The sequence below is a fragment of the Barbatula barbatula genome (assembly GCF_947034865.1).
Source record: "Barbatula barbatula genome assembly, chromosome: 21".
Taxonomy (NCBI): Eukaryota; Metazoa; Chordata; class Actinopteri; order Cypriniformes; family Nemacheilidae; genus Barbatula; species Barbatula barbatula.
The window spans coordinates 2,060,982-2,073,351 of NC_136784.1; the positions used below are offsets into that span (position 1 = coordinate 2,060,982).

The 12,370-nt window shown below is 37.7% G+C and overlaps 1 protein-coding gene across 1 annotated transcript in view; it reads left to right on the forward strand.

The window, feature by feature from the left end:
• Window positions 1–7,085: 7,085 nt before the first annotated feature.
• col22a1 (collagen, type XXII, alpha 1) overlaps window positions 7,086–12,370 on the forward strand; it is a gene marked incomplete at both ends in the record, with an annotated part of 56,088 nt that continues 50,803 nt past the window's right edge. The window contains 2 exons of the mRNA XM_079484609.1: window positions 7,086–7,176; window positions 8,369–8,935. Of these exons, the coding sequence (XP_079340735.1) occupies window positions 7,086–7,176; window positions 8,369–8,935 (658 nt within the window). The remainder of the gene's footprint in view (window positions 7,177–8,368; window positions 8,936–12,370) is intronic.

Genomic DNA, 12,370 nt, shown 5'->3' on the forward strand with positions numbered 1-12,370 from the left:
GGCACGTGCCCCCGAAAACTCCAGCCAGTCAGCTGTGCCGTCCAGGAGCCAGGATGCAGTGAAGAGACGTATGAGGCTAAGGAGAACCAACCGTCTGGAAGAGGATCAGAGTAAATCCAGCTCATCAACAGGTGGATTATCTGCTGATGAGGGCAAAACCGCCTAAAATGGACCTGGCAAGGGTCAGAGCTCCGTGGAGAAGCCACTGAGAGACGCCGGGCGCGTGCTGGAAAAGACATCAGGAAAGGAGCCTGGGCCGGTGGGTAAAGTCATGAGGATTAATGACATACAGGAAGCTGTACTTTGACATTCTGACCCGAGGAGGAAGCGCAGCACGTGAACCCACTTGAACATGGCTGTATGGTGATGTTTACACAGGGTTTGGTTTCGTGTTTTGAGTAGAAAAAAGCACAGATGAAGATTACACGTGCATTACAACATGTATTTAAATACGCACATTATGTTCACATCTTTGACCAAATGAGACACACGTGAATAAAATCAACAGTCAACAGAAAGAGTGTTGGTACAGCAAAAAGATTTTAATGCTCAGAGCAGGTCGTCTTTGTCAAATTTGATGAAGGTTGTAGTTATGTTCCTTTAAGGAACAACGTTGTTTGTTGCGGAAATAAAATAGCTGAAACGTAATAAAAATAAACGGCTTGGATATGATAGCTCTGATAATTCAATCTTATGAAAGATTTTTTAATGAGAGAAAATTTAAAAAAGAGATAGCTTAAGTTTCCATATCCAGCTAACAGAAATCTGTTTTAACAATGTTTCCATTTCCAATTTATTATTTTTCATGTAAACATTCTATGTAAAAATAATGTTTTTAGCATAGGGCTGTCAAATGATTAATCGCATCCAGAATAAAAGTTTATGTTCATATACTGTATATATAAATATTTGAAGAGTTTGGTTCCAAAATGAGAATGATTTTAAAAAAAATTCTAAAATCAAGTTTATATTATTTTAGTTGATATTAATTGGAATGCGCACTAAAACCTGATTTTTTTATTCACTTAATTTATACCATGGTCTGTTTGAATACTCGATTTTGATTGGCTGGATAGTGTGCATTAAATCCCTTTAAGTCACGGGTAGCTGCAGTCAGTTTGATGACATTTGAAAAACATGGTATTGCAGGGATAATCCACAGCTAGCCATGCGTTAAAGGATTTTAATGCACGACGTGGAGGCCAAGAACCACCCTCCGCGAAGTATATTAATTTTGTATTATAAAAACACACGTATGCATTTAAGAGAAATATAAAACATAAAAATGAATAAACATTTAATGTATGTGTAGTGTAGTGTAGGTGTAAATTGGTAAATATCAATAAAAGCATGTAAATATTTACTACACATGTGTGTGTTTATAAATACAAAATTAAAATCGCAAAAATCATTTGACAGCCCTAGTTCGGCAATGACATGCTTTTTGTAAAGCTATCAGTGATAAGCTTTGCGTTTACACCACAAGGTTGTGGGTTTGATCCCAGGGGATTGCAGATACCTATGTTAAATGTTTAGGGTAATGCTATGTAAGTCGCTTTGGATAAAAGAGAACATTCCCTGTTAGCTTGGTTGCTGTGAAGTAGAAATAATAATTTTTAAGAAAATGTTCACATTAAATAAAATTGTTCTGATTGTTCTCATTCTTTTTCTTTAAACATCACTGTTACACCCTAAATTTTCCAACTTGTCACACTTCTAAACCTGCATCTGTGCCAAACCATCATTTGTCCCACCGAACTAAAGTTAGCGGCCTCAATCTCCCCCTTACAAAGGTAAAAGATGGAAATAGATCCGCGACACTTCCTTTCTCCAGTGCTTGTTTTATTTCAACAAGTTTCTTCCTGTTTGGTTTTACTGCTGGATGTTTTATGTCATGTGGCACACTTGTTGATATGTTTTATTGTGCGTTTGGATGGGGTTTAGGGAGTATGGAAAGTGTGTGTTGTGCGACTGTGTGTATAGCGAGTGTCTGGTGAAGTACTCTGTGGTTAAAGTCCAGATGGCATGAAGGGAGAAAGTGAAGGAAGAAGGTGGAAGGAATGTCTTCTGAGACCTGCAGGATATCCGACATGTTCAGTTTCAGACAACAGAAGGTCAGAAAAAAATAAGACTATACACACAAGACAAGACTGACCTGCTTTATTAAAAGAGAGCTGATACAGAAGCTACATGACATACACTACCGGTCAACAGTTAAGCATCACTTGATAAAACATTTTGTCAGGATCTAGAAAAATCAATTAGAAAACCTTATTTTAATAAAAAAATATTTGGAACAAATAATAAATAAAAAGAGTCAATAAGAGTCCGGCATAGATGGAAATTCCTTCGGTACTGTATAAAAAGCCTCCCAGGATACCTCAAGAAGCTGGATGGTAAAATGCGAAGTGTACGTTGTAGTCAAAGCGTGTCAACTTTAAAGATGGAGTTCATTTATTTTAGATGCTTTTAGACACCACATCATTCACACAACTACATATGTGTTATTTCATGGTTTTAATGGGTTTAATATAATTGATCTTTTATTAAATATTTAACTTATGTTTTCACTTTACTTACATGTTAAATCGTTTAAAATAGGAAGGGGGGGGGGGGGGGGGGTTGCTGACATCAACTTTAGAATTTAAAGTTTTCGTATTTATTAACATAACTTTAAAATGTAACATTCTGCTTAATTTATTACTACAGGAATGAATAGTCTGTATAATATTTGACCTGTGTTTCTCTCTTGTATCTTAAATGTTCGTCTCTAAGATAAACACGCTGTATGTGTGTGTGTGTTACTTGCGTGTGAACGCTCTGTGCATGTGGGTGTTTATGAACCTGTGTGCGTGTCTGTATTCTGTGTGTGTTCTCTTCTTTGTTTTAACTTGTATGACTTGAATGTTTTGCTTATAGTCAATATGTTTCGCGTAAAGATGCTTTGTAACAATAACAATTGTAAAATGCGCTTTATAAACAAAGTTGACTTGAGAATGTCAGTCTGTTTACTATTTGCTATATGTCTCCAACTTTTTAACCAGATTTGTGATATTTTATTAACCATAACGTATTTATCTATACATTTAGCATTAGCATTAAATATCAGCATGTAAACATTTGTGACCCTGTGAAAACCTAGACTAACATCTCATAATCGAATCGATTATTAGACAACAAGCGTCAAAGATTCATATCAAGCACTCAAGATATTGCTATTATTCAGTCAACAGTAAAGATATTGTTATATTTTCACAGAATATTTTGTAGGGGGATTTTATGAAGGATTTTTGCTGGGTTTTCACAACCAGCTTCACATTTTGTTATGAACAACGTTTTCATTGGGAAATTATTTAAAGACAGAAGTAGTTCTGGGATGAAAGTGAAAAGGCGAAAATGACATGGAAAGGTTTAGTTGGTAACTCTTTCTTCTGTTTATTGTTATTTGTTATATAGCATTTTATTTTTTACATTACATTTGCTGTTTGCATGTTGTCAGTAGTTTTTGTATTTAAATTCAAATATTAATGATCAGACTTCTATTAAGAGGTCATTCCCCTAAAGCCACAGAACCTATACATAAATATATCAAAATATGAAATAAATGACCTGATAAAAGATCCAACTGGGCTATAAAAAAACATATTGTCCGGACCGCCGTTTGGAAGAAAATATAAATTGTATTGTATAATCTTACTAATGTATTGTATAGTCTTACTATATATTTTCATTTTAGGTTTCTCTTGCATATCTTTTTTCCACATTGTATTATTTGGATCTATGTCACTTCACCCTTACATCATCATTAAACAAGAGGCAGAAATTTACACCTGTTCACAGTTAACAACAAGGTGAAGCTGACAATCTGATCATGTTGTTTGTTTTCTTCTTGTACAACAGAACCACTTGTGTTTGTCTGCTGCAAATGTACTGCAGATTTCCTCAGAGGCGAGCAGAAAGGACTCTTACGTTATACATGCAGGACATCAATGCTTCTTCTCTGAACCAAAAACCTCACTTCTTCATTTATAGCTATACCATTTATTTCACACGTAACCCACCCATCTGCATTTGATCTCCACCCTGTAGGACAGGATACAGTTTATAGGAGTAAAACTAACATGCTGTAAATACAGGGCTGAAAGGTTGACACCACATCAACACCGTGGCAACCCATCAGCCGCCCAACTTTTGATGGCCAGGTGTTGGAGAGGCCTCTGTCTTCAGCCATAGAGACCAGAGGAGAGAAGAAAGGGACCGGTGTGAGAGAAAGAGGTGACGGGGAAGAAAGCGACCAAAATATCCCGGAAAGTTGGTCTATAATTGGCGCAGTCTGTCAGAGCCCTGTTTTATGTGCAAAGGGCAGGGCAGCCTTCTGAAACCCAACACTTACTGTAGATGAGCAGTTTCTCCACCCTCCCACCTCCCAGCAGAGGAGAGCGAGCTTCACATCACTCCATAACACTGCTCCGAGCTCTGAGGATTACCTGTGGAAAGCTCACCTGGAGTTTGATTTGGAGCAGGATGCTGTTTTGAGAACTGGCGCGTGTACTTCTGGAGGAGGAATATCTTCTTGTAACGCCGGACAGCACAGGTAAGAGCTTGACCTTTGCGCTGCTAACACTATGCGCTGTCAATTGATCAACAAAAATAAAACGTAGTTTTATTCCAAATCTAGTTAGGTGGTGCACAGCTGGTTTTGTTTCAGGACACAGATTTTACATTGGACGCCAAGTGGTGACCCGAGACCAAACACATTGTGGTCAGTTTTAGATTTATCCCTGCTAAGCAGTTTTTTTACTTTAGTTAATGATTATTTTTTTAAAGTAAGGGTATGTCATGCCACCTTGCATGTTGGTATCGGCCTCTTTTGGGAACAGTAGTTTATATCAAGTGACATGAGCATTTTGTTCTTTCTTTAACAGGTTTCTAAGCATATTTCGTTTGCTGTTTAAGCTAGGCTCAGTTTATGTTGCATTTCATAGTTTATCTTTAACATGGTTCTTGTTTCCTGCTGTCCAGACCTGTGAGCCGTTGTTTGGTCGTGACCCCATCAGTAGAGAAGCACAGGTCCTGTTACTCTTTTAGATCCACAGCTTCGGCTCTGTGCTAGTTGGTTTGTAAAGTGTTTGGGAAAGTACGGCTGTTTTTCACATTTCAACTACAGGATGAGTGAAACTCTGGTTTGTTCATTTGCAGTTTTCTCTCGGGCTGATCGTTTGCACAGTTTTGGAGTTCGGCCCCATTCGAGGCCTCTAGTGTGTTAGTTGATAAATCTGTGCTGGAAGTGTTCAGTTCCTTGACAGGAAATGTACCTGTAGAGGATTTCAAGGATTAAATGGCCTTTTGAGAAAATAACAAAGTGTTTTACACTGGACTGATTTGATCTGGGCTAGTAAACCGTAAGTTATTCAAGGCTACAGGCTAGTGCTGGTGGCTAAACGGATACTGGTTGGAGGTCGGAGTCTTTAATCTTTTTCAGACCATTAACTTCTTGGTGGAGAGAATGTATGAATACATTATATGTAAAATTATTATTTCAAAAATGTAACTGTATAATTGTGTTTTTCTGGTCATTCCTGTGAAACACAAAAGAAGATATTTTGAGAAATGTCTCGGTTGTTTTGCGTTCTTACAATAGTTCAACAACAAATGTTGTTCTGTAACAGACGTTCTTCAAAATATCTTCTTCCGTGTTCTGCAGAAGAAAGTTAGTGAATATAGATTTGGAAAGTAACGATGAAAGAATTTGGTGAGCTATCCCATTAATGTAGGAAACATTTAAACTTTTTTAGGATACGTTAACTTATATTCAACTTATTATATATTATATATGAACTGCATATTTCACTTGAGCCGAAGTCACTGACCAGAGTTTTTGACTTCCAAACTTAGCAGTAAACACAGGGTCTGAAAATAGAACAGGGTGTTCACTTCCACAGATAGTTTTCAAAGAGTTTTGCAAAGGGTTAAATAGTTTAAAATGAAACAGGTAATTTACCCAATAGCTTGACCAAAGCTGAAAAAACAATGAGGCATTTAAATCTCTGGAGCGCCTGCAAAAAACAAGACAGACTGAGCTCTGTTACCCATAAGCATTTGCTTCTCCATCCTTCGCAATCTTAACAGCCCATCTAAATGTCTCCCAAAATGTGTTACGATGTTTGTTGACCGTCCAATTTTTTTAAGATAAAGAAATGATGCATGCTAATGAACACTTTCCATTTTGACACTAGAAAGAAATTATTTGAATTCCTTTTATGTAGAAACTCAAATGATGTCTTTAGAAGTCATCAGACTTGTTGTTTTGAAGTGGTTGTGAGGAGAGTTTGCCACATCATCAAAGCTCTGCCAACCACAATTCAATGCTTTCCTAGATAACCCAGCATTTGTGCAGAATGTATACTTTATTTTTGTATTATTGTATGGTATGTGGTTATTTTGTTTCAATATTTCACTTTGCATACATGCTGTGTTTTTTGTTAATGGTTCTATACTGTATCTATCACACAAAAAATGCTGTGTTATGTTTTAAGCAGTGTTGGGTAAAAAAGGGACCAACTCAACTGTTTGGTTATAAATTAACCCATCATTTTTTGTACCCAATGCTGGTTTGAAAATTACCCATAATTTTTGTGTGAAGACGCATGAGATGTCCAATCCATCAGTCATTTTTGTATAATTGACACAGAATCTTTTACAAGACACAGGGGTGATTTTAAGATTTCAATTTTAGGGGGGCTCAGCCCCCAATAAGGGGAATAACAGTAAAAAAGTAATAAACGTTTGACTAACAGGGTAAGAGGGTAAATTTCAACATCGCACTGTATTGCATAGATGGGTATAACATTTGAGTACTAAACCAGCCAAATACAAGTCTTCCTGATCACACACAAGACTGCAAAAGCAAAGCATCCCGATCAGACGACACACACACACATCCAATGAGAGTCATACATCACTCTTAATCGTTCAATATTATTCAGCTCCCTGTCCCTCATGACCGATCCCCTCACATCCACAGGTACAACAACTTGATGATCTTCACACCTTAGCAAGAACATCACAGAACAACAGCGGAGGAGATGGAGTTTCGATTTGGGTTCAGGATCGTACTGGTCCTGACCACACTGGCTTTGACACTATTTGGAGGAGGCGCTGAAGCACAGAGGGCGGGTGAGGTCACATGCTAACCTTAATATGAACTCTGTTCCAAAACCTGCATACACAGTAAAAAAGAATATAAATGTGAGGCTTTAATGATCTTGAAATATTTGTATTTATAACTTTCAGCATTTACTGAAATGCGTGTTAATTTGGTATCAACATTTCACTTACCAAGTTGAATGTTTAAACGTTTGGCTGATCTCAATGCAATGCATTCTGGGATTGCTTTTGTTGTGAAGGATATGTGAACCTGGACCACAAAACCAGTCATAAATTGCACTGGTACATTTGCATCAATTTAAAATGATAGTTTTTCTTTTATGCCGAAAATCATTACGATATTAAGTAAAGATCCTGTTCCATGTCTGGTAACACACTTACATACCTGCTGTACGCTCTTTAGGAATTACCCACTTTAGTTTGGTATTTATGTAAAGCTCACAATTTCTGCACAACGTCATTACAGCGGTAAGCAAATAGAGGTTAAAACAAACCTATTTCTTTATACAGCACCGCTTTGAAGGCGATTTTCTCAATGTTTTGAGTTTTTTGCACCCACAGGTTCTAGATTTTCAAAAAGTTGTATTTCTGTCTAATATTATCCAAACAAACCATTCATCGGTGGAAAGTATATTCAGCTTTCAGAGGATGTTTAAATCTTAATTTCGAAAATTGTACCTTTTTGACTTGTTTACTGGTCCAGGGTCAAGTATGTGCAATGCTGGCTTAAAATGTGGCCAAAACAAGGTGTCTTAAGAGAATATATCTATACGAACGCAGCGTAGATGCCAAGTTGCCAGCGCGTCTTCACCTTGGAAAGGTCAAAATTTGTATCTATGGTCATTTTAGAAGAATAAATGAAATCCAACCTTTTGGAATGACCCACATGTCAAGATGTATTGCATTTCTGCTTTTGTTGGCCTTAACAATGGGATTTTATTATCATGACCTCTGACCGCTGTCTCAGTTTAACTTTTAGGGTTCTAATTCTGACTTCCAACTATTCTTTTGTTGTAATGTGCGTAGACTATGGTTATGCACATGATAGTTTTGAGTTCTCTGTAGAGTTTACCCAACTGAGCCATGGTAGGCTGAAAAATAACACAAACCTCATAAATCTGTGGCTAAACACCGTTTAATTTATAAAGACAATGGCTTTCCTGTTTACACACTCTGTTAAATTTCATGTGTTCGTACCCAGGGTGCAAGAATGTTCACTATGACCTGGTCTTCATCTTGGATACCTCGTCCAGTGTGGGCAAGGAAAACTTCGAGAAGATCCGTCAGTGGGTGGCAAAACTAGTGGAATCTTTTGAAATAGGCGTGGATAAAACACGTGTGGCCGTCGTCCGCTACAGCGACAGGCCCACTGCCGAATTTAACCTGGGCAGGTACAAAACCCTCGAGGAGGTCAAGCGTGCCGCTGGGAACATTCGCTACCTGGGTGGGAACACCAAGACTGGAGACGCTATAAGCTTCACAGTCAACAACATCTTCACGGAAAGGACAGGAGCACGGCCCGTCGCCAAGGGCTTTCAGAAAGTGGCCATCTTGGTAACGGATGGCAAGAGTCAAGATTACGTTCTGGAGCCGTCTGTGGCAGCCGCGGCTGCTGGAGTCAGGTTGTTTGCGCTGGGGATCGGAGAGGCCCTGAAGGAGGAACTGGAGGAGATTGCCGCCGAGCCCAAAAATGCTCACGTCTTCCATGTGACGGATTTCGACGCCATTGATAAGATCAGGGGGAGGTTGAGAAGGAGACTCTGCGAGAGTGAGTAGCAAAAATTTATAGACATCTTGTTTAATAATGTTTAGGATATCTAGATTGTATTTTCTGTTTTATTTCTTTACATTTTCTTGGTTTTTGAGAATGAGGGCATGCAACCAGTCCATGTAGGCACATGCCATAAAGGTTGTTCCTACAAAGTCAAAATACCTTATAATATCATCCGAAGCTCTGTCATCAACACAAAACATATCTTGGGGTAAAGCATTGTAAAATATTGCGTATTTAAGATAAATATAGCAGTTTAGGTCCAAATTGGGATCCAGATTGGCTTGACAGATGTTACTCAAACATGAGTCAAAGTAGGAAGATTTGCTTTTGACAAACAAAACAGTGGCTGGCCTCACAATTGAACCTCTTTGGGCAGGACATTTCTGTGGTTTCTTGCTTCTGTGAGATTCCGAGTATGCGTTCGGAGGTGTAGTAAGTACAAGAGACGGAAACGCTCTGAGCTTGAGTGCTTTTCCAAATCACATCTGCTCCGCAGTCAAAGATAAACCTAAAAGAATATGTGGGATAGTCAGAGGAGGCCATTACAAACAACAAGCTTGCATTAAAGTCCATGAATACAGATTCGAAAATATATCAACCTCAAACAATGAGCCATGTGGCCACATCAACTGTAGACATGCAAATGATGCTAAAACGTTGCATTCCTTACTAAATTTAGCAGAAAGACACATGGAGACTTACGATTACTTTTTCTTTTACATGTCTTTTTTATAAAGATTCACTTAATAGGACTAGGTGTTTTAATCCCACTATACAACACAGTTTTTAATTGCCCAAAAGTACATTTCCCATGCCTTATGCATGACAGAGGGAGCAGTCAAGAATCTGAATTTAAGGATAAAGGAGGTCTGAGGTTTCACTGGGTTCGTCGGGTAGGCATCCTCTGCGTTCGGGAATTAGAAATTCTAGAAATACATACTTACCATACAGTTTTTGCTTCTAAAGGCTCATGGTTGTCATTTAACAATAACATTAACACACAACATCTTTTGTAATGGATACGATTAACTCTCTTAAAGAGATCATCAAAAAAAATCATTAACCATCATTCTAAACCTGTATGACATCTTTCAAGACATTTTGAAGCACGTTGGCAACCAAACAACATTGACCCCCTTTGACTTCCATTGTATAAACACACTAAGGGATTTCTCAAAATACCTTCTTTTATGTTGAATGATGACATAATGTTTATTTTTGGGTAAACTAGTATTTTTATAGATAAAATTACAACATTACCCCTCAACAAACTACTAACAGTAATAAGACAGCATAAATAAGTCAGTGGACGGCAAAACAAAAACCCTATATACTGTCAAATTCATTTCCACTGCAATGCATGCTGGTAACTTGCAAATCAGCAACATTGTTCAACATAAAATAGTAAATTCAGGCTCTGATAAACTAGTTGGAATTACATTAAAGGGAATATTGTTTGTCTGATGTGTTTTATGTAAATTTAAAATTGCATTTCTTAAAATACGTGATGAGAAAGCCCAGCAACTGGATAAATGTGACTGCCTTTTTAGCCATGTAATATGTAAATCTTAGTGCACAGTAATACCTCCACCATTGAGAAGCATCGCAAAGTCAAAACCAGATTAATATGTGACAGATAAAGGATCGATTTAGTCTTTCGTTGTAAGCGCAACTGGTATTTAAAGAGACTGTAACGCAAGCCATTTCGAATAGCTGATTCACGCCTTGTGGCAAGATCCTTCAACTTGGCAAAAAGATGTATAGATAAAAAGAGAAATGCATTCTGAACCGTGACCCTGACCATAGTGGGATTCCAACCAAAGACTCCGCCCACTTCTGAATGACCCCGCCCAGTTCACTTGCATGACATCTCACTGCCAGCAAGGGGTCTCCTACCAGGTCCACTTCTGCGATAAACCAAAGTCATCTGGCACCAGCATGGGTTTCTAAGAATACTAATGGCTAGGAACAACAGGGCATCTCCAACTACAGCTTATTTTTGCTCTGGAAATTACAGTCCTGAGCTGATCTGGGCAGCTGTTTTCACTTTTTAATTGATATCTTTCAATATGTTTCATTAAAAAGATGAAAAACTATACCTTATTTAAACACAGATTTATTATTCTAATTTGGGTGTAAAGGATGCAGAACTGTTATTACATAGAGTATAAGGGAGAGGTGGGTTTGCGTTTTTTCAAAAGTAGGAAAATACATTTTATTTCTGTAAAAGGGCTCTTTTATCTCTTCCCTTGTCCAATTGTAATTAAAAGATAAAAATGTCATATTTTGCCTTGAAATTGAGAAAGAGAGAGAGAGGTTTTAGTAACATTTCACAATAAGTCATTCAATTAAATGAATTTACAACGAGCAACATCTTTTTTATTACATTTATGAATCAATAACGTTGACACAATTACAAATGATCATCTTTACCAAAATGTAAATCATGTTTGGCCACAAGCTTCAACACTAAACACGGCTGGGATTGGGTTCAGTTCGGTGGTTTAACCGTCAAGAACGTCAGGTTTGCAATCTGTGGTGAGATGCTGCTAAACTGAACAGCAGTGGTCTGTAATAATGCCGTGAGTACTAATTTACTCATGTTTGCTTTAGCAACTGTTCCCTGTTTCCTAAATCTGCTTCTGATTAGCTAAATGGCCATTTCATACATGAGAGAAAACATTAAGCTTGTGTTTCCTTGGACAGCTCACCAATACCCAAACCCGCCAGGAGGATTCAGATGTGCTAACCAGTAGCACATTGAATTATTGTTGGACTGGATGCAAACATTGTGGGGAAATTTATATCACACAGTTTAATTGTGAATTATAGTGACAGTAATTACTTGTCAAGAGCCAATAGAAATATAAAGAACAGATGCAACAGCCTGAATAAAGATGCTTAGAAAAGACGTTCTTCAGACTAAAGTGTTGTGAATTGTTAATAGGGAGGCTCAGAGATTAGATGACGTATTTTTGTATGCAAACCCGGAAGCGAGTTAGCATGTTTATGTTTTTTTAATGGGTTTTTGGAAAATCGCCCGAAATAAGGTCTGTGGTAAACAAAACATCTAAATATTTTCACGTTTTTTTCTATGACATAAAACACTCCAATTATTGTGTCTTTAAAGCGGCGGTTGCTAACAAGTGGCTAAAAGCGACTACTTCGCGAATATAAAGCTTGCGCATATAAAGCTCATAAATTATGTTACATGGGCCCAAATCTCGTAGATGTGGATTCATTCACGGAGTAATTACTTACCATCGCTCCCATTTTTAATAAATCTTGAAAGAGTTGTTGGTGGCTTGGTGGTGACGTTTAGATCGAGCGACCTTAAGTGTAGTCTGTTTATAGCATCGTGTTAGCTTTATACTTCTGCCGATTGTATTTCAGATTGATTTTTAGCTTGACAGACAAATCGTGTAAAAA